The 22,816-nt window shown below is 44.3% G+C and overlaps 1 protein-coding gene across 6 annotated transcripts in view; it reads left to right on the top strand.

Annotated features, from left to right (window-relative positions):
- Window positions 1-3,391, top strand: part of MRAS (muscle RAS oncogene homolog) — a 42,992-nt gene extending 39,601 nt beyond the window's left edge. For 3 of the 6 annotated variants that reach the window (XM_054069813.1, XM_054069814.1, XM_054069812.1), the window contains one exon: window positions 193-3,360. In XM_054069813.1, coding sequence (XP_053925788.1) covers window positions 193-292 — 100 coding nt within the window. In that variant the 3' untranslated portion in view covers window positions 293-3,360. Of the gene's footprint in view, window positions 1-192 lie in introns of all 6 variants that reach the window. The other 3 variants (XM_054069815.1, XM_054069810.1, XM_054069809.1) reach the window with 3 other exon arrangements.
- The last annotated feature ends 19,425 nt before the right edge of the window (window positions 3,392-22,816 follow it).

The raw sequence follows: 22,816 nt of genomic DNA, 5'->3' as shown, positions 1-22,816 counted from the left end.
ACACGTGGTTGTCCCATTAGCTGTGCGGCATGAAAAGCCACGTGGTGGTGGAAGTGTATATGGAGATAGATATACAAAGATGCATATGTATGTCAAGATGCCATTCTGCTGGCTGCCCGGCGCTCTGGATGCTGACGTCCAACCCAGCTTTGTGTCTCATCAGCTTATTTTCTTGTCTGTCTCCCAAAATAGGCAACAGATCCCAGAGAAAAGCCAGAAGAAGAAGAAAAAGACCAAATGGCGAGGGGACAGAGCCACGGGCTCCCACAAACTCCAGTGTGTGATTTTGTGACAGGACTGCCTGGGAGTGCCTTGGACGCCTTCTTTCCCCCACCCTTGACCCACTGCCAACCCAGGCGAGGGGCAGCAGCGTGATGCCCATGCGGCCTTGCCACCCCCAGGGGCTCCCCCCCCACGGCTTGGGCGCAGAGAAGGCATCTCAATGGGGTCAGGACCACCCCTGGAGGGGAGATGTCTGCTGGGGCCAGCGTGGGAGCTGTGCAAACGGGAGGTGGAAAGGATCAACAGGACCTCAACTCTCGAACATCCCCAGCACCTTCCAGGGGCCTCCACGGTGTTTATTTAAAAAAAAAAAAAAAAGAAAAAAACGTGTTGGTTTTATCTGCTAACATTTCTCCTTGTGACCTATTTCTGAACAACCATGAATACCCCCCTGTTTGGTACAGTTGTCTGTGTATGTGTGGGGGAAGAGAAAGGGCTTTTCTTTCTCTAATTTTTTTTTCGTTTTGTCCTCTTCTCCTTTTTCGTTGTTTGCTCAGCAAGTGTTGGGTTGCAAAGAAACACGGCCGGGGTTAGATTTTTTGCACTGAACTCTCTCTTACGCAGCAGTGCCAAAACACGACTTCATATGAAAGTGCATAGATGTGGAGGAAGAAAATGAATTCCAGCTGCTCTGGGTGCTCCAGACATTGTGTCAGACTCTGGAGGGCAGCCAGCTCACAGACCATAAACTCCAGCTTAGGAAAGGAGGCTTGGGCTTGGATTAATTTTTTTTTTTCTTAGCCTTTGTCAAGAGCTTTTGTTTCTGTTTTGTAATTTGGGGCATGTCAAAGTTAAGACATTTTGTTAACCTGAAAGTATTTAAATTAAAGTAATTTACAAATGCAAGGGTATGTCATCTTTAAGGGGGGAAAGAAAAGAGAGGAAGTAAAATATAAACTGAATTTGTTATCTGGGTGTTGAATTTCTCCCTCATAAATGTGTGTAAAGTGGTGTGATCTGAATCCCTCTTTATTATTCCTTAACCTTTCCCTGCAAAACCACTCTTGGGGAGATGAATTGTTTTGCTTTTCCCAGGCTCATCTTGGACACACAAAACCAATCTGTTTATAGGCTTTGGCTCAGTGTTCTTCATTTCTCCCTCACCCCCCTTCGCTGAGAGTCAGTGACTTGTAAGGAAGAGGTGTTTTGAAATTTACACAAGTGGGACGTATCTGTTCATAAGCTTAGTATATCTAAAATGTCTCCCTGAAAACCATGGAGACTCAATATCTTTATGCCTTATGAAAGGGCGAGGCAAAAGACCTGCAGCCATTCAGCCATCGTCTGTGGCACCAGTTGTGCACATCCTGGAGGGGCCACTTTCTCTCACACCTTTGTTGGTACTAAGAATCACAGGGGCATTTTTTTTTTTTTTAATTTAGGTGTGTCATCTGCTGGGCTGAAGCCATCAGCTCTGTTCATAAAGTCACCAAAACTCTTTAAAAGTAGCAACTTGCTTTTCATCAGCTTGAATCCCATTCAAATGTGCTTCATGGGCATGACTTAAAATATTGGCAGAGTGTGAATGCCTGAGATGTGTGTGTCTGAGCACAGAAAATCATGGTATTGGCTGTTGAAGAGCCATTCAAAATGGTGGATCATCACGGACTTAATTGTTTATATTTGCAATCCATTTGCCGCTGGATTTCATTTCTTGACTCTTTGCCTGGCCACCTTGTGAAATGGGAGTTGGCTGCTGTTTATTTTCAGGTGAGTGCTGCTAATGAAAACATTTTCTTAATTTGTCCAGTCTTCATCACAGCAAGAAGATGGCAAATGTCTGTGGCTGGCTCAGCAAGCTGCCTACTGAAACACTGGCTCCACTGCCTCCGTCCCCTTTCGTGTGATGACAGATGCTGGGGCTGGATGAAGGAGGTGGATATTGGGAAGAAATATTTTTCATTGACTTTTGCCTTGGATGCGGGCCACATGCTTCAGTAAAGTTGCAACACCCTGTGTCGACTGAGATCTGGCTCCAGATTGTTGTATTATTTCTCCCACTATATTTGTTTCCTTGTTGGCTGGCTTAACTGTAGTGACCAAAACCATCCAGGTCAAATCCTGGCTTTTGGGACTTGCCCCTGTCTTCTAGTGGTGAAGAGCTCCCTGCAGACATCTCATTTGTTCTGTCTTGAAAACCTCTAGTAAATTGGAAGGTGTCCGATGCGTGCAACCAACTCAATTTGCTGTTCCCCCCGTTACCGCTTTCCTGCCAGAATCCCTGTTAAGCCTGGCTTATTTTTTTTTAAATTATACATACCTAATGCTATGGGATCCCCCACAGAAGATGACGGCATTTTCAGGGAGCCCTGAGAGCCCTTCCCCTTAAAAATAACCTGAATTCTGCTGAAACCCCTCATCTTTATTATTTTTATCTGAATACTTGCCTGAAAACAGCATGTGTGTATCTTGAATCACATCTTCTGCGTACTGATCACTGCATGTGAGAAATTATCTGCTGTTTCTGAAGCATTTCAATTATTTCTTGAGCTTCTTCAGTTATGGATACTGCAGAAAAACGGGGAGGAAGGGAAAGGGGCAGATTAATGACTGAATATGGACAGGTAGTGGCAAATGTGGAAAGCGTGCCTATTTTCTTCTATGTTCATTAACTCGTTTATAGCAAGGAGTATTTTCCAACAGGTATTGCATCTCCAACACATCTAGGGTGCTCAAAATAGTCAAGGGGCACCAAGTCTATTACTATCTAACTCGCCCTTCATATTCAGGGCTGTTAGCAAGACGAGAGCACCTTCCCTGCCTTATGCAGGACGCAGAGGCCTGGGTGGTCTCTAGGTCATGGTACGATGACACTGGTTCATGGTACTTACGCTGCAGAAAGCACTAACCACGCTGGTGAGTGGCTTATTTTTTTTCTATGGAGCATCCAATGGAAGGTGATTTTTGCTACAGTCAGAGACAGTCCAGAGAAGGATCCTCTAAAGGGTGCACTTAGAGCTCATTTTCCAAAGAGCTGATTATCCAACATCATCTTCAGCCCCCAGGCAAATCTGCATTCACTTGTGTCGCAGCAAACTGCTCCCTCTTCTGCTAAACAGGAATTCAGAAAGGAGAGCAGGCCATAGCCTTACCTTGCTTTTGACAGACACTTCCAAACAAAATGAGAAGTGAAGAGGGGTTGATACCTTGCAAATTTACTTATATTTGATAACCAGTGGCCTTTTTCGTTTTAGACACTGAATAACGTTTGTAAAATAAAAAAATTCTTAAGCTCGTAAGTTTTGGCTTTGTAAAGATGTAATTCACCTCCCCAGCATGGGATCTCATCCCAGCTATACCACTGCCATCAGGTAAATCACATTGCTATTTCCTGCCTCAGGTCCTTCTGGCTACAAAGCAGGAATAATGGCACTAGCTTGTTTTTCTCACCAGCTTTTGACATGTATGGCATTTATTGTTCAAAATTGTCTGTCTGTCTACCTTTGATTCTGATTAAAGGAAAAGGAGGACTGAGAGGGAAGAGAAGGAAAAGTAGCTGGCTAAAATAAGTACATTTTCCTCTGGCATGAGCAGAGGCTATGATGGTCTCTGCATGCAAACTCAAAGTGGAACAAAAAACTCATAAGAAAACAAACAAACAAAATATGCTACCTGTTCAGCCCTACAAGGTGGTGGTCTACCTACAAACCTGGTTTCTTTGCTGTCTCAGCCAAAACCAGTGCTATTGCTGGTAAAGCTGCTGAACGGCACTCTGGGTACGTCTGAGTAAACCATGTTCAGACGATGGTGCTCAGCAGAAAAACGCTAGAGATAGTGAACAAGATAAACAAGGGCTTAACAAGGAGCTGGGATTGTCTGGTTTGGGTCAGATGTTTCAGTTTAGCAAGAGGACATCACAGTATGTTGCTCTGTTCCTTAATCAGTCATAATTAATTTTGGCTGGCTCTTTAAACCCACAGCCCTACTAGAATTTGTGAATTGGGATAGGCTGAGGGTTTTAGAGATACACGATGTGTCTTGTCTCAAGAAGAAATGAACACTATTGGGCACGGAGAGGATTTTTAATTTTTTTTAGAATTTTTTAATTGTTTGTTACCATTCTAAGGCCAAAGCAGGCTGCCCAGAGCCTTGCTCGGTTCCAGTGATTTCAAGGGATGGTCACTAAGTGCTGCTGTTCTCAAGAAGGAGGTGATCCCTCCAAAGGTCTGCTAAGAGTAGGATATAATGAGGAATACAGAAGCCTTTTAAGAGACACAACTTGTGCACTACCATAGATGTCAGGGTACAGACATGTCTTTACTAAAGAGAGAGAGAGCTTAAGAGAAGTTTGTCTTTAGAGAAGTAGCGAAGCCCATGTGACAACTGCCACATCAACTTGTGCCCCTGGGACTGGGTAGAAAAGCTCTGTGTTGGGGAATCCACGTTCTATGGGTTGCGGTTCAGTGGCCAATCCACCTGCTGTAAATTGGGCAGAAAGGAGGACCCTTAGTGCATGTATGAAGAAATGTGCACCAGCAAACATAACAGTAAAAAAAAAGGAGAGGAAGGATGCTGTGGCATAGGGAGTGTGGTAGTTCCAGTTCACTGCTCCCTGTGCTGGGAGCTCTGCTGCAGGCAGTGGTCACATAGGCCTCATTCTGTGTTTTGCATGTATGTATCCAATGCCATTTGAGATGCCTCAGGATATCCAGGGTGTTGGCCCGAGGCTTTCAGTTGTAACACAGCACCTGAGGGAGATGTGTGCCCTTCTGGAGCAACAGCTAACAGCAAATAAGATTCACCTAAGCACCTGAAATGGTCCAGCTGCGTATCTTCAGGCAGCTATAGCTGAGCAGCTAGCTCATCTGGTGGTTTGAGACCCCTTTCCTGTTTCAGAGCAGCACTCAGAAAATCCTGTCCCTATTTCTATCTCTTCTGCAAAGTGATCTCACCTGTTTTCTAGGGACTCACCAATGCATCAAAGCAAAGTCTGAAGTAGAAGTCCCCAATTTTGCCAAATATATTAATTGCATCTTGCAGCCTAAGTGATCTCATGAGTATCACTTGCACAATTAGGCTGTAAATAATTCAATATTTGGCTATCAGGGATTCCATCGATTTTATGTAGGCTTTTTTCTTCTTTTTCTCTTGCATGCAAGAGGAATAAATATTTCATAGATGATCTCACAGTTTCTGGGATGACATGGGACTTGTTCGCAGCAGAACAGAGCAGGGAGATGACTCTGCCTGTGCTAGGTTCTGTGACAGGGAGAGCTGAGGAGGAGCAGCAGTATAGAGGTATGCTCTGGTTTGGTTTTTTTTCCTACCACTGTGGAAAATCCCTCAAGCTCTAACTGGCCAGGAGGCCAGACAGGCCAAGGCTTCCTGAGGCAGGAGAAACACAGGGGTGCTGCAGCACTGCTGTGTGCAGTGATAAAGGGAGGTCGTTGGGGGAAGAAAGCTCACACTCAGCATGTGAGACACACCAGGTCAGTGAGCATCAGGGTATAGTGCACACAACAGTGATGGAGATGTCCAGCAGCAACAGGTGTGGAGTAGAGATAGGCAAAATCCCCTAATCCTTCTGGCAGTGTTGGCACAGCTTTTTTTATTTCTTTTGAATTGGGGGCTCCCTTTGTGAAATCCTGGGGGACCAGCAATATAACGCCAAGCCCAACACAGCAGTCTGACTTCCCACAGCATATTACTACTACTCTGGTTTCCTTCCCTTCTCCCAGGTCTCTTCTGCAGACCAGGTCATGTGCAACACCGTCTGAGAGCTCAGACTGGGCATGTGATCCGGTCCAGGAGTCACAGACGAGGGACTCAGCCAAAATCCTGGATTTGCTCAATAAGAGAGCAGGAGAAGAGGAGGGGGAAGGAGCTTTCTGAAGTAGGAGCCTGTTCTACAAAGCCAAATCCTCTGTAAATCTGGGTAAGAGTGATTAGGACAATCTCTGCTGAGAAGTAAGCCCAGCTGAACCAGTCACAAGCTGGTACTTGGTGCAGACAGATGTGGTTATCCTGAAGCTTCTGTGATGGCAGCTCCTCTAACTGGTGTAGTCGCGCCCAACAAGCCCAAGACCCAGTAGGCTATTTGGCATGCCTCTTTGCATCTCAATAGCCCACATCCCCTTAGAGCAGGAGCCCTGGTGCTGGGAACACACTGAAAGGCTTGGGCATATGCTTATGGGGCAGAGGGTTCTTTTTTCCAAGCTCCGTAGTGAAAGCTGTATTTCAAACAACAGTTCCCAGGATGCGAGCTGACAAAAAGCAGGAAATTTGAAGTGAAGGCTGATGTGTTGGGCTCTGCTCACACAATTGTGGAGGCTGAACAAAGCACAATGGTGTGAGCTGGGGACAGGGTGCTGCCTGCCCTCCCCTGGGAGCTTCCTGCCTTGCCTTGTCCTCATCCTGGTCTCCAAACCTTCACAAGAGATTAGGCTGGTTTCTGCTGCTGAGTTTCCCACAGAACTGGTCACGGAGTTTCATTCACACATTTTTTTGCTCAGCTTAGTGAAGTCTCTTTGTTTCCTTCAGCGCCTTTTGGCCAGAAAGGTTAGCTTGCTGATGGGGAGGGGTGTTTGGGCAGCCTTTGGCAGAAGGTGTTTCACCAGGAAGAAGAGTCCCACCACAAACGTGAAATACTTAAAGTCAGAGATAGCACTTTGCTACATTTTTGGTGCTTTTTTGTCTAATACGTAACGATTATTCTGAGAAAATTCTCACAGTACCTGCTACTGTTAAAGACGTGGCACTAACGATTTTCCATTTCACGATCTTGAGGCATTCATGAATCAATCCAACCACTTTGCAGTCAGGACACTCAGAGGCAGCAGATCTTGTTCTCTAGGCTGCAGAAACAAGAACAGAGATCTAAAGCATGGAGAAAGAAAGAGCTGAAGGTGAGATGCCCAAACACCTAGCACTGCTGGGACACATGCTTAATTTGCTTCAAGCTGAGAAAGTATAATTAACATAGACTTAACTGAAGATAAACATTAAATGCTGAAAGAAGAGGCCTAAAGCCGGCTGTCTTGAGAAGTCCAGTCCCCAATACAAACTGTAAATGCCACTAGATACAGGCTGCTTCCCGAAGTAGCATATTGTATTTCCCAGTATTTTCAATATTTTTTTTTCCTAGACAATCCATCTCCTTCCTATTTTGGGATTCAGCTTATCACATTATGGAGATCAAATGAAAATGGAAAGGGTCACATATTCTACTTCATTTGGGTAAAAAAAGTTTACTCTTCTTAGAATGTCTTTGGACTTAGTTATAAGACTGCTTTGTTCTTTCTTACAGAACAAGGGCTTCAATCCTGCTTGTCCCATGGTGTCCTCAGTACTGGTGACTGTGTCAGCGATGGGCTGCCCTGGGAGAACTAATCTGTGAGCACCAAGCATAAGCTGTATTAGCCCACAGCTGGGTTGCTGTTTCAAGTTTCCACTTATTTTTAAAATTACATGTTCTTTGGCAATATCGGGCAACAACATTGAAAGGGCACTATCTAATGCCAGCATGGGTGTTCCTCTTAGCATCCAGAGATTTTCAAAACTGGCTACATGAATAATGATACTGATGCTTGTGCTGAATGAATTCCTTCTTCTTGGACCGGTGATAGTATCAGCCTGATCAACACTACAGGCAGGAAGGTTGCCTACGTGTTTCTTATGTTTTATTGCCAAGTAATGCCAAACTGCAGCCTTATTCACCCCTATAAACTGTCTCAGCTGGGATTCCTCTTATTGTGACCAGCGTGGGACTTGTAGCATTGAAAAATCCCTGGAGAGCCAGTTTGTCTACAGCGCAGCATCTTTTACTGCCCTGCTGCCTCTTCTCAGCCACAGCTTTTTACCACAAGCTCTGTAAAGAGGCGACAGAGCTGGTGCTCCTTCCTGGAGAGAGGCTGGTGCCTTGAACTTGGTGGTAGGGGCTTGGGTTTGTGTCTACTGCACAGAGCAGGTTGAAGGACAAGATCAAATTCACTGCCAACCTGTATCACTAAGAGGGTCTTAGCATCTCTTTGGGGAAATTTGACTGTTTGTCAGAAATGAATCCCCTGCATCAAGCAGTTAAGGACAGGAACAATTTGTCTGTGTTTTCACCTCATATCAGAATTATCTGTTTTATAGAGAGGCAGAACCCTAGGAGAGCATCTGTAAGGAGAGATGGCCTCTCATGCTGTGTGGACTGGCCTTGTCCCCAGCGGTCTCCATCAGTCCCACCTGCCCATTGTGACAACAGCAAAAGTAGATGGGTGAGTGGTGTGGGGTCTTTCGGACACAGCCAACCGTACAGCGTCTGGTGTGACTGGGGAGGTCTATATGCCCTTGAGACGCCTTTCAGCATGTGCAGGGCAGGCACTGCCAGGAGGACTGCTGGATGCTGGATGTCACTGGGAACCTGCTGGGGTTTTTCATGAGGCCATGCTACACTTACATACACCCCTGTCCCCTTCACTTTCCTCCTAAGGCAGAAAATAACCCAAGGAACAACTAAACAGCAGAAAAAGCTTCTCTAACACATTACTCCTTTGTGTCTCTTCTCAGCAAAGGCTGGGAATAAAAATTCCCCCAAACCACTGGTGAAAAAATTGCCAAAGGAGGAGAGTGTAAAAGGGAAACTAAGCAATCTGCATTACTGGTGGATGTTTTTTATTATTACTGTTATTGGCTATTCAAACAGTCACCCAAAAAAAAAAAAAAGAAAAAGAGAAGTGGAGGTGGCAGCCTCAAAACAAACAGAAGATTTCAAACAGTTCACAAACTTTTTCTAAATATATTAATCTTCCAAAGGCTCTTTAGCGTGTTAGTTAGACTTAAATAATCATGACCTAGTACTTACTGAGTAACGAAAATCTTTTGAGAATTTCCATTTATACTCCAGGAGATCATTGTAAAACAAAAGGCAGAAAAAAATCCCATTTGGATTTGAATACTTAACACGGCAGTTTAGAAAGCTGCTGTGCTGACATTAATTTGGGCAGACAGTCAAATAAGTATTAAAATACACAAATATGCAGAGATAAAATTAGAACAGGAAAAAGCTCCAAGTTAAGCCAAAAGAAAATGGTTTACAAAGACCTTTTGATTGTGGCCTTTCAAACACAACTGGAACTAAATACTAGAGTTGTTACGTCATATTCAGGATCATAGATCAGCAGCAGTCCCAGTAGTACCTGGTATGTAAATATAGGATGGATGTCGGATTTGTTGGAGACCCATTTCAGAGCCCATGAAGGTTAACCAGAGCCTTTCTGTTAAGTTGAACAGGCTTTGGATCAGGCTCTGTCACCTTCTGATGAAGGAGTCCCACGATTCCTTTAATCACTAGCCTGCTGGAGAGGCAGAAGTGAAACACGTTGCAAAGGCCAAGCTCCAACAGGAGTTCTGTTCAATTATGTCTTAACATTAAACTGTAGCTAATGTGCTTTTACCAGATGTCCTGATGAAGTACTATTAAGAGCCCGTGTGTTGCATTAATTAAAGTGAAATTTCATAATGAATTCTTTTTGCAAGGCAGCAGGGATGAATTGGTGACCTACATAACCTCCCTTCCCTCTGAAACAGCTTTCTGAACTAATGAAATGAATCCCCCTGGTTGTGGCAGAGGGAGCCGTGCTTTGCATCCCAGCTACATGCTGTGACACGAAAAAATCCGGGCGCTCTCTGCAGAGATTATGGCTAGCATTTCATTGTGTCTAGCAACAAGAGAGAACTTTCAGAGGCAGGAGGACTCTCCATTATGGACACCTTGTGTAATAGGAGGCTTTTGAAGGCTCCATTAAAATTCTTGGAGAGTGCCCTCGCAGAGAAGCCAGGGAATAAGCTGGCTGACCCTCTACCTTATAAACCAGCCTGAACGCACAGTTAAATGAACATTCATTTGAGCATAAGAGGCTTAGGGTAGGACATTAAAATATAATCCACAATGCACAACAAACACACACGCAGCTGGCAGGCTAAAACCCATATTTGCAAGCATTTTAGAAGAGAAGTAGGAGAATAAGTGTTACATAGCTCATCTATGTGGGGACAGGACGCGAGGAGGGGAGACCTCTGTTCCCAGGCATATGTTTTTAAAAGATAAAATATGCATCTGAATTCCGATTATGTCTGTGTTAATACATTTCTATCCGTGATGGTTTGAGATTAAAAGCGATTTATGAAGTTGCTAAGTCTCAGCAGTCTGCACATCACTAAGCTATTGCAGTGTAATCAAAACAGCGCCTGTACCAATACTGGTTTGTGCCAGTGAGTCCTAATTGCCTGAAAGATAATGGTGTCATTAAAGTCTCTTGCCCCTGTGAGCCTTGTGCTGCTGGACAGAAAAGATGCTTTCATTGTTGGTTTCAAAGGAGCTCTCGGTCATTGCTGAAGCACATTGTCCATTCAGAGGTACTGCGAGGCTATATTCTGTAGCTGTTTTATTTCTCTGATTTGTCTTTCTGAGGCAGAGGATGGGGAAGGGCAATGAAGAGAAAAGCAGAAAGAAAAATGTTGACTTTTCATCAAGAAAGCTAAAATATAAATCACATATTACTCAGAAACCAGGAGAAGAAGTGGCTGAGACTGCTTAGGCTTCTAGCAACAGAAACAGAGTGCTCCTGTGAAAGGAGACACACTCCATAAAAAAAATGACAGCTTCACCAATAATTTTCAATTCAGTAATCCTTTTGACAAAAAAAAGCTGTGAGCAGCTTCTTTATTCATACAAAAGTCATGCAGCTCTGCTATTATGCCTTAATTCACAGCAATCCTTCTTACTGGACAATTTCAATTAAGAAATTATGTCTTCTTAAAACATTCAATTCTGCTACATAATCTATTCCTGTCTTCATCTGGTAACATCTTTCTAAAAGGCAGAAAGATGATAATGCAGCAAAGTAATCACTAGTCACTTTATGGTTTTTTTTTTTAAAATAGAAGTTTATTTTTTCTTACCTGCACTCTGAGCCGTGTTAGTTCTTCTGCTTTGAGAATGACCTTTCCGATCACTTTGCACTGTGCCCTGCTCAGTCAAGGAGCCCATTTTCACTGGGGTTACCATTATAAGACCACATAAAAATGACAGAGACACGCAGAGGTAGCCTATTAACAAGTATTTTCAGCATTTTCGGCCATATAAAACCAAACAGAGATGTATTTAATCTCTAAGACTTAGCACAAGTAATATCTGCTGAGAACTCTAAGAGGCTTGGTTTGCAGAGGGGCTGTAGTCCATCTGACTTGCTACCCTCATAAAACTGTTGCAGTTAAACATACACTCAGTTATGTGTAAGAAAGTTATGGCAGGCCACTACAGCATAATCCAGAGAGCTCACCAAATGCACGCATTACAGAGAAAATGCTTTGCATTGCTGGTTACGGGTACTTCCAAGCATAGCATTTATATTTGCCGCTTAGATGAGTAAATTCTGTCCACAAATCAGCACTTCCTTTAATACTTTCCTTCTCCCTATCTGCCTTTCATTCTCTTAGTTGTCGCCTTTACTTCTCCATCACTACCTTTCCATCTTCCCTCCATATTATAAACAATAGCGGGTATAACAGCCTTTCTTCATTGTGTCACCTTTCTGGAGCATTCTTTGTTGTATTTTTTGCTACTGACTCTCCATCTGTTTCAGACTTCCTGGCATTTATTGTTTTTACTTTGCTGAAGCCTTTTTGAATGTGGGATCTAAAATCACAGAATCACAGAACGGTCAGGGTTGGAGGCGACCTCTGGAGATCATCCTTTCCAACCCCCCTGCTAAAGCAGGTTCACCTAAAGCAGGTTGCACAGGAGCACATCTAGGCAGGTTTTGAGTATCTCTGGAGAAGGGGATTTTTCAACCTATCTAGGTAGCCTGTTCCAGTGCTCTGTCACCCTCACATGTTCAGAAAAATGTAGACCTGCTGCTCAGGGCTGTGCCTGTAAGGTGGCACCAGAGCAGGGACTTCATCTGAAGAAGGAGTCTCAGTCAGCTGAAAGAGTAGAGGCACCTTATGGGTGGAGGGGAGGCAACAGCTAGACAAAGAATAGCTTAACACTGCTTGCCTGAAATATGAATCGGGGCAAGAGAATGTTTAAACCCCCAAAACAGATTTGGAGACACCCTCCATGCATATCGTGCAGCAGCCTGCAAGGTGTGGGGGGAGTCCCAGCAAGCCGAAGAGGCTCCCTTACCACCACACTGGAAAGCTCAGAGCAGTAGCATGGACCACTCTCCCCAGCCTCCCAGACCCCCTGACGCACATCAGGCCCTGTCAGGACTCATTCTGATGCCCACGATCTGCAAAATGTGAGGTCAGATCTTAATCCAGTGTATTCAAAATAGACACTGGTTTAATTGTTTTTATAAATGATCAGAGCACAAATGGCAGTAAATCCATGAGCCTTTTGGTTTAATCCCATTTCAGACACAAAAAAAGAAAACCCTGACTGACAGCCACAAGGTCTCTGGGAAGAGTCGGTTCTTCCTATGTTGCCCTAACTATAATTTTATTCAGTCATGTACCGCCATACTCCAATCCTCTGGTGTCAGTTGAAAAAAAAAATGTTTTCTATTATAATGACAATGCCTGGAAGATGGTTTACAGCAGAGAATGGTGCTTTATAGCAGCCGGCTGTGACAAATCTGGGTTCTGAGAGAACATTGTGTGTGTCTTAGAGATTATAGCTTTTAAAATTAAAAAAACCTCATTCTAGTTCCCTGGGGCTTCTTAATGAATTGCCACATGCAACAATGCCTTAAAGAAGCATCAGTGATTATCCATCTGACTGCAGTTCACTTGGTATTTACAAAATAAAAGAACAGCCATCACCCTGAAAACTAAACCTACTTGAAGAGCTCAGCTAATGCTAAGAATACACCCCAGTTTAAAGGCAATGAAGTAATGAAGTAGTAGTAACCAAAGCAGTGAAAGCTTTCAAAGAGGTGGGACTTTAGAGGCTGCCCCATGCCTTACCATGGTTAAGGGTAAGACAATACGCCCGCCTCTGAGTCATAGAGCAGTTGCACCACACACAGTCCAGGAAACTGACTGATGGCAGTAGGTGCCAGTATTATTTAGACACCTGGGTAAAGGGAAATAATGTTTTACACCACTGGCAAGAGCTAGGATGAGGCCAGGAGCTGCAGTCCTGATGCCATGACCCAGAGGGAGGTGATTCTTGTTGGACCAAGATGATAAGGTCCAGTGAGGGTTAGGGGTCTTGTGTCTAAAGCCAGGGATGTCCTGTTCCATCCAGACACCTGTTTAAACACGTAAGCACTATGGCCTTTCCCTCTCAGATAGATGTACTGGTCACAGCATTTAACTCCATGTATTTGCCATAGGTGTGCAAGGGAAGAGTCCAAACTACCATGGCTCCCTCTGCAGTTATTGGATGAGATGGGCTCCTCTCCCGTGTAACAAAGGCTCTGCTGAGGAATACACCACAGAAAAGCCTGCCTCTCTCTAATGAATACACAAGGGACTCTGGAGACCACAGTCCTAAATTAGAAACCTCATTTAAATGCCGAAGGTTGGGTTATGCAAATACTCTTCTCAGTGCCAAGAGTTAGTAGAGACCTCTGGCTCCTCTGTCCCGTCTTAACCGCCCTTCCATGCCCATGCGCTCACCCTGCACCCTCGCGGGCTCTCACAGTCCTATTACAGCCTGTATACACAAACTTAACAACATCTTCTGGTCCAAAAGTGTGTTTTAAAGCATCCCAAACTGGATTGCTCAGAATACTCTCTATGCACGTGGAAGAAGGCTAACACACCCCAATGCATTGGACTCGCTGCACATGGGACACAGTGTCCCTCTGCCTTTGTCTAGGATTTCTGGATGCCCAGCAGCCCTGGCTGGCAGATATCCAGATGTCCACTAGCTCCTCACTCACGTCGCTGTAGAGCTGGCACGTCTACACACTTTCTCAGTGCCTGCCCCGCATTCATCTTCTGTTCTCCTGGGCTTGGTGGCTTCCAGGGGAAATTTGGGTCAACGTCTTTCCATAGGATTTTTGTTCCCTTCCTGCCGTGGCTGGCAGAAGGGGATGTGCCAGGACAGTACTAAGGGGCCATTGATGAGGAAGAACAGGCAGGGAATGAGGGTTTTTTTGTTTATGTCAAAGCTGTGCAGAAATGCACAGAAACATGGATGGGTATCATTAGCAAATGTCAGTAAAAATCAGAGGCTGATATAAGAAAATCTCTTCTTTTCTCCAAATATTCCATAGATCAGTTTGAACCAGTGGGAAATTCAGTGTTTGCTTTTTTACTGCGGCTAATAGCTACTCAAGTTTTCATAATTTTAAGCCATTATTCCTAATATATGTAGCAACTTAAGTTTAAAATCATACTTAGACCAATGCAAGCCTGACTGCTGGGAAAATATAAAAGTCTCATCCACAGAAAATATAAAGTCTCATCCCAATTTCACTAAATGTGCAGGAGGATCAGCATGAGTAAAAGGTCTTGTTAGTTCTCTCATGCTTTGCTCTTAGTAATTGGTTGATATTTTGTGGATGATATAATCTGTGGAAATTGCTTTCTGTAGCATGTGCTGCTAACCCTCCCTGGTTTTTTTGTTTTTCTTTTCCAGAGATCCTTTTGAAATTAGATACAGCTTCTGGAATCAACCCAGGCACTGCTTTTCAAGCCAGAAGCATTTGTATAAGCATTTTCAATCATGCCACTAGCTCTTATTGCTACTGTATACTCACTTTCTACCTGGTTTGAATTCCTAATTGGCCCTGCTGCACAACTTAAAGCCCCAAAGAAAGCGGTGGAAGGGATGTGGGGGAGAGTATTACTTCTCCAGCTGGGATCAGGAGGTTTTTTTGCTAACTGCACTGATAAAGTCCGTTTCCTGGAGAAAACAGACAAGAAGCAGTTGGTAACAGGGTGAGTAAGAGACGGATGTGATGGGGTATGATGTATGAAAGTATGTACAACTGACTTGATTATCATCAGAGCATTTGGCCTGGCAGCTGCTAATATCATGTGTTTTAGGCTCGTGTACTGTAACGTAAGCACACGAGAAGTCCTTTGGACAGGAACAGAGCAGAGATGGATTCTCTGAGACAGGCTGTTTTTCTGATTTAAGTACAGCAAAAGCTCTGAAAAAAATGCAGGTGATTTTCTGTGCTGTCCACAGCAGGCTTTCACTTTCCCTGCCTAGGAAATCCCTGCTGCTGTCCCCATCCTCTAGCTTTCAATCAGAGCCAACTCTTTGTTACAGTAAGGTTTTCTCAAGCTGCCTAAAGTGCTATTAAGTGGCTGGGAGTGCCCCCATGGGCTGGTGACCCAGGGTACAGGGATGGTCTGGGCTCTGCCAGAAAAAGAGCTGCCCTCTCCATGCACCGATGATGACGGATCAGATTCCTGTGCAGCCCCAGGTACAACGAACGCCAAGGTGACCTGGAGCTACCTCTCCATCTCAGGTGCAGAGTAAGCATGAACGGGAGCTCTATTCACATATTAATACATTTATTTCATTGCTTTGCACCCCTGCTGCCCCCCACCCTATTCCCATTAAGCACTCACACATGCTACTGGAAGCCAGGGCAGCTGTACTCGTCTATCAAAGCTTGTCAGCTTGAGAGCATAGGCTCTTCCATTAATTAAGCAAATGTAATGTGATTAGCTAAGGCTGTAAATGTTTCTAGGCCCACTTAAAATCTACAAAACACTGAGCAACATAGCCTCTTATTTTTTGTGCACTTATGCTATCTGAGATGCTCCTCTGGGGCTGAGATTTTTGTTCTTAAATTTCTGTGTGAGAGAAAATAGGGAGAGGTAACAGAAAGCACTAAAAGTGAGTCATATCTAGTAGTCTTTAAATTGCTGTTTGAATTATAGGAGTCTGAAGAAGAAACTAATTTCTGTACTCTAAAAACCTCTTCTGCCTCCACGTTTTTTAAATGGATGTAACTAGAACTGCTGAAAGCTGAAATTCTGGTAAGAATCCATACCTTATTTAAGATTTCTACTTGCTTTGATGAAAATTATCTATTACTTAGCAGTTATACATCTAAACTGGGGTGCTTTAGGCTGTAAACTTGAAAGCAAATGAAGCAGTCATTGGGAAGCTGCACATAGAATAAGAAATTCTTGAAACCAATTTGAGTGGTATGAACAAGTTCTGCTTAAGGACTTAAACCTAAAATGTGATGCTGAAAATCCGCTATTCAGCTTTTGACAGACTTTCAGCGTGTGCAACCTCCAAAGACACTTCCCTGTTTAAAGCTCCCCAGATATCTACAGTGATTGCGATCTCTGAATCTCAGAATTGCTCCCATCCTATCCAGGCTGAGCTGCTCAGCATGTCATGTGCAGCTACAGCTCTTTGGGATCCAGAAATTTAGCATTCCTTTCCATAAATCCCTGCAGTGGCTCAGGCTGGCAGACCTGTACTAAGAAAACCTCAGAAAAAGTGGCTGTGCCTACACAGGCAGCTCAGGCCCCTCTCGAGCTCCTAAAAGGACTTCTGAGCAGCTTGCATCCACACATGGTTTGCAGCAAGTTAAGCCCAATGCCTTATGCCTCACCCTCTGCAGCTTCTGTGCCATAATTAAGATCAAAGTCCTGGCACATCACATGCCTTCATGTGGATGGAAAAAAATAGCTAGGACTTAAATCATGAGAGTCATTTCCTGAACCCAAATGCATTTAAATGAACCATTCCACCTACACCTGACACCTTCCCTGCAATCTTCTACATGACCCAAATTCCTAACTTTTTTTTTTCAAGGAATCTGTCTACTGGTTTTTTTTCTCCGTGAGAGAGAAAGAAGCTGTCATCATGGCAGGCAACACAAGAGTAGGGATGCATGCCTGATAAGTTCCTTTCCTACAAGCCAAAAAGCTTTAGGGCGGCTGGGATAAGAAAGTTCTCCCTTCGGTCCCTCTCTCATTGCTCATGCAAATATCCTGGGGGACACTGGGAAGAAAAAGCTATTTGAAAGCACTTTAACTCTCTCCCTGAAAGAGGACAGCACTTCAAATAGCTGCACTTTTTGGCAGGCAGAAAGGGCCAGCAGAGAGCACATGGGAGGAGGTTCAGCAGTAGCATCTCGCTGCCCAATGCTTTCTGAGGGCTTGGTACTCTGACTGCCCCAACCTCTTCCCAGCAAGCACTTCTTACTGCCAAAGTAGAAATGGAAGGGGCAACAGGGCTATTCCTACAACTATCCTCTCATCTAGGTGAACATGTTACTAGGCATGAGGTTTGCCCTCACGGTAGGTCTGTGGTGCTTGAGACGTAGGCCATGCTCAAGCATAATCACTGTTGAGACCTATTTGTATGGGTGGCGCCACAAACACACCTAGGTGCTTCTCTTATAACATGCAGTCACACCTTCTCGAAGGGCAGTGGTAATGCCACATTTTGTACAGTTTCCTAGTGCTGGGATCAGCAAGAAGCCAAGGTTTAATTTTGAATCAGCTGAAGGAGGCTCAAAGAGCTCTCTCAGTCAAGATAGTGCTCGTGGAAGGCGTGTATGAGTTTTCAAGTGTAGAGGTTCTCCATCTCTCCTGGAGCAAAAGAGAAGAAAAGGACTAGCAGACTTACATGGCCAAGGGGCACTGGCAGAATAGGATGCAACACTGGATCTTCATGTTTCGGACTCTACCTGGCTGCCAGAATATGTAAGAGTAAATTGCAGTCGCTGCAGATGTTTCAAGCCCACCTAATGAGTGCAGGTTATCTTTTCTTAACGCTGTTAGACCCAAACCATTAGAGGCAATTCCAACAACTGGAAGCTATCGAAACATCTCCAGGAGCCTACAACTCACTAGCTTTCAAGGAAGAACAGGCTATCAGCCTGATTTCTGAGGGCATGCCAGCACTGGAAGAAACATGAGGAAACCTGGTGGCATACTGACAAGCTCATAGGTACCTGGGTCTAGTAGAGCCCATGGAAACCTAAAGCATGGAGTATTGTGAGACTCTCCTTGGTGTCCCTCTGCTTCTCCAGGTAAGATCCTCTCTGGTGTTTCAAAGCCTTTTTTTAACCACTGGTGATTAGATGTCTGAATACTTTTAGAAAGCTGGCCTCCACCTTTATCAGAAATAGGAATTTTTCACTACGACTTATACTATGAGGTTTAGGCTCCACCAATAATAGTGGAAAACTAAACATTTTACTCAGAGGACCCAGGCAGCCTGTTTTGTACCTTAGTTTGATACTGGCATTCAGTTAATGTTAACGTAATGACTCCTTTAAAGAGGTTGTAATTATATTTACCAACACAGTCACTGAAGAGCCATTTACAACTTGTATATATAGTTGCAATTCAGCATGTGCTATGAATATTTCATTGTGCTAGTACTACCATCACAAGCTAATAACACTGGAAACAGGGATATGGGTAAATCACAGAGGACACTGCACTCAGTATATAGCTAACAGTGATTAAGTAGTCTCTGCTTTCAGAAGAAAGATAAGGGCCAAAAAGAATAGGTCCCTCGATAACATCAGGTAATTCTTATATATAGTCTTTCATGACACAGGCGTAAATCACAATAAAACCCATCTGCGGATCTAAGAGGTGAAATCATAAATTCTGCTCTATAAATGAGACCTGCACATCTGATAATGTTCATTCTCCCAGATTTACAGCAGCTGTAAATGATGTACTAAAGTTCACAAACCCATTTACACTTTCTGGATGGAAAGAAGGGAGGCAAGATTTTTCCAGGGAGAAGAATATATTTCAAGATGTACTCAGAAATGAGAGAGATCGAGTGTGTAAGTGAGAAACTGATGCTTTATTGCAGATTTGTCATTTCCTGACTTTATACTTGAGACTGTCTCCTTTGCCCCCAGTTTCTGCAGGTGTGTTATGCCTTCTCTTTTTCCCCCAGGCCTGGTGAGGTAAATGCGCCTGATGAGGCCCAATGACAGCTTTGGCTGTATGGAACATACAGAGCTCAAATAAAACCTTTCACAGTGGCCAGGTGCCTGTGCCCTTTCCCAAGCTGCAGCTTTTCATGCAAGCTTCTTCTGTCAGCAGCAGATGAAAGCCAAGTGGTCAGGTAAGCAAGTGCAGGGTGTGGAGCTGGATGGGTTATGGCCCATCTTCTGGATGAAGTTAACTTCCCTTCTCCACTCGGTGTCGGAGAGTGCATCTGCCTTGGGAGAGGTTCACCTTGTTCCGACCAATGGAGCTGCCCTGTGTTTGTAACCCCTGTGCCTGCTTAAGGCCACTCATCGACACGTTCACAACATGAAGCATCTCCTAGGGGCTGCTGCGATGGCAGCAGGTTGGGGGGTTGACTTACCTGTCTCCTTGTATTGGCAGCACATGTATTTGTCTTTCCTGTTGTCAGATTATTTCCCTGGTGCTCTTCTGTGGTTTGATGATATTGAACACTGGGTATATGCTGACTCAGCACCTTTTCACATGTATGGTGTGTTCTTATTTGGACCCCCTCTCCTTTATACTGACACCTGCAGGGGCTAATGAGGAGTAATGTACCCACACTTGCACTTCCCTGCACGCTGCTTAAGCCTCAGCCTGTTAAGCTGAGGTGCTATCTAAAGCGCTTGGCAGATTATTGCATTTTGTATTCATCATTGGAACTGAGTCCTTGTAAATGTTTTAAGAAACCCAGGATATTTCCATTCCACGTTCATTAGGATACCATCCCCATGGCACACTCAGACTGAGGCTTCGGACAGCCAGAGAAAGCCCCAAGCAGGCCTGCACTGCAAAAAGTCTTCTCGCTCCTTCATTTTTAGCATCTTTACCGTAAACTTCCAGTACGCAACCCAGCAGCGCTAACTTCTCTCCCTGTTTCAGTACTTCTGCTACATCAAATTTACATTTCTATATAATTGAGTCCAGCAGCTTTACTTCTTTCAAAGCAGTTGGAGCTCCCAAGCATGAGCTCTCTGTGTTTCCAAATGTCATCTATGTAAAGCTCAGTAACTCCTCCAAAATCAAATATGTTGCTGTATTTTCCTGTAAAATGCCTCAGGGAATGAATGTAACCAAAATGTCAGTCTGTGGAAGAAGTGTCTCCCGAAGGATGAACAGAGCATGTAGAAATAAGGACTTTGTTTCTCTAAAGGCACCAGCCAGACATCTGATAATGCACATAAAACTATTTGCTATCTGTCAGCTCCCCAGAAATCTTTCTTTTGAAGCTTTTAAAAAAGCCCATTTCTTTTATTACAGATTTCTTTATTTTCTTTTTTTTCAGGAATGCATAAATATAGTATCCCAGTTTTTTAACATAGCTCCCCAAGATGAATGCATGTGCAGTTCCTCTGCATGTTTCTCTGTCCGCCTGTAGTAATCTGAATTTCTTGGCCATATAAACATGTTAGATGCATGGAGACCTCCATGAGAAAAAAATTCCATACACTCAGTCCAGAAACCCATGACTAGAGAGAAGAGAAAAATATTAATGCATCTACTGAGGGAAAATCCAGAGCCATCTCCTTGCCTTGGTGGCAGCTGGCTGCTAGTTGGCCCTGTGTAACTTCAGGTTAGCCATATCCCCTGCTGGCTTTTGACCTGCCAAGAGGCAAAAAAAGATGATGGAGGGCAGGGAGGCAGCTGGGAAGTTGGCTTAGAGGCTTCGTTAAGAAGTAAAAGGCTCGAACACATGGAAAAGGGGAGAGAAAGAAAGAAATCACAGAAGGGTAAGGAGCTGGGTGTTCTCTTTCGGATGTCCCAGGAAGACAGATTATTACAGTAAAACAAGGCGAGGGGCATGGACCATGAATCCCCAGCGGGTTTCCTGCTGGTGGAAGACTTATTTCAGTGGAGGTGCACCACGGCTGCCATTGCCTCATTAGGCTCAGCACCTGGGTTCAAAGGCCAAAAGCTAGCAATGTCTCAACTGTTTTTAGGCAAACTGTTTCCGCAATGCTATCTGTGGCTCCTGGGAAGAATTCCTGAGCACTTCTCCCTGCTGTGGGCACCCATGTGGCACCTGAAAACCCTTTAAAAAATGATGGTGGGTTTCTTTGCATTCAGAAGGTTTATAACATCTTGGTCTCCTTTTCACACTCCCATATCTGACTTCAGCATTTCTGTAGAGCCCATAGCTCACCCTATTCCCCACGTCAGCTGAAAACAGTTAAGAATGGTCAAGTAGTTCTGAACCTGTTCCTGTTACAAATAAAGCTGCTTTTTGCCATCTTCATTAGTTTTGTTGCCATTTGCAGCTAATGCAGACAGAACAACATATGGTCTAAACAAGTTGTCTTCTGTATTTTCAAATCTATCTAATTTTATTATATTAGCAAGAACCACGAATAGCTCAGTCAAGGCAACCAGTCATGGCAGTTACTGCCTGAACTTTTGCCAAACGGGCTCCTGCAATGCAAACCGTTGCCCAGCGTAACAACCAGCCTCAGCGTGCTTCCTGCAGCATCTCTGAAAGGTCCGAGTCTTGGTAATAACCTTAATTCTTCCAAGACAGTATTTCATAGACTAGTTTTTCCCATAGTCCCACAGCTAGAATACAGGGTAAGAGCAGCAGCGCTGCTGCAAACAGTTGCTGAAAGGAGCAGCAAGTGGAATGAGGTTACTCTTTGATAAGCAAAGAGGTGCTTGTCATGGTTCCTATGAGGTAAAGGAGGAAGGAGATGTGTCCTAGGGATTAGGAAACACCAGGTGCAAGAAGGGGGACTTTGTGGCAAGCAGAAATGGCAGCTGAGAGAGGCGCAGGGCACATCCTGGTTGTGTGACTGACAGCAGCACTGCTCTGAGTCACGGCCTGGGACGGGGATGGTTTGTTTAAGTTGCAGTTTGCAGTTGGCTGAAGGAAGCTGCGGGCAAAGCTCTTTTGATTAGTTGGTGGCTCAAGGTCTGTCTGGATTAGAGCTGAGAAAAGAGCTGGCTGGGGAATCTGTGCAGCCTTTAACCCCTTCAGCGGGCCACTACCTACAGCCAACAGGCATCACCTGCACAATTCAGCGCTATAAAGCAGGGGAAGGTGGGCTCTGTGGCCCCAAGGACAATGTTATTTCTCAGAGGTGTTCATCTGAACTGTTCCTGTTAGAAACAAAACCGACAGCATATGTTGTCCTTTAAGGGCCTCTTACTACCAAAACTTCAAGAACGGTGTTTCCCGCTCATCCCACATCCCTGCTTACCACTGCTTTTCCAGTGCAGTGGGGATAACTCAGGTTGGCACTTCTCATGATTCTTCCACAGTTAAGACCATGGTTTAGGACTTCACCACCTTACAACTTATCCATCCATCCATCAACACAGGGTTTGCTGGCAGGTGTCACTGCTTATCCCTGTGAGCCAGGAAAGGCAGGTTGGAGGTGGGATAAGTTACAGTTTCAGATTATACTTCATCTTCAAAATGAACATTTAACACTGCTAGCCTTCAAAGAGAAGCAGGACCTTCCAATCACCCTCTTCCCATAGCATCTAATAGCTTTCTTGCGCTTTTATTTTCCCTGAAATTTCATTCCACACCCTTATAGGTGTGTTGAGCATCTTAACCCCCCCTGATTTCCAGGGTCTCCCAATCTTCACTATCAGCTGCCTGACACATGGCCTGACCTGTTGGCTTGGCTCCCGTACCCTGCTTTGATGGATTTGTTCAGCTTGTCCCTGATGACTTGGATATATAGTAGTTCTTCCT

The sequence above is a fragment of the Cuculus canorus genome, chromosome 6 (genome assembly GCF_017976375.1).
Source record: "Cuculus canorus isolate bCucCan1 chromosome 6, bCucCan1.pri, whole genome shotgun sequence".
Taxonomy (NCBI): domain Eukaryota; kingdom Metazoa; phylum Chordata; class Aves; order Cuculiformes; family Cuculidae; genus Cuculus; species Cuculus canorus.
Note: the sequence above shows the minus strand (reverse complement) of the source record. Positions and strands in the feature narration are given on the sequence as shown.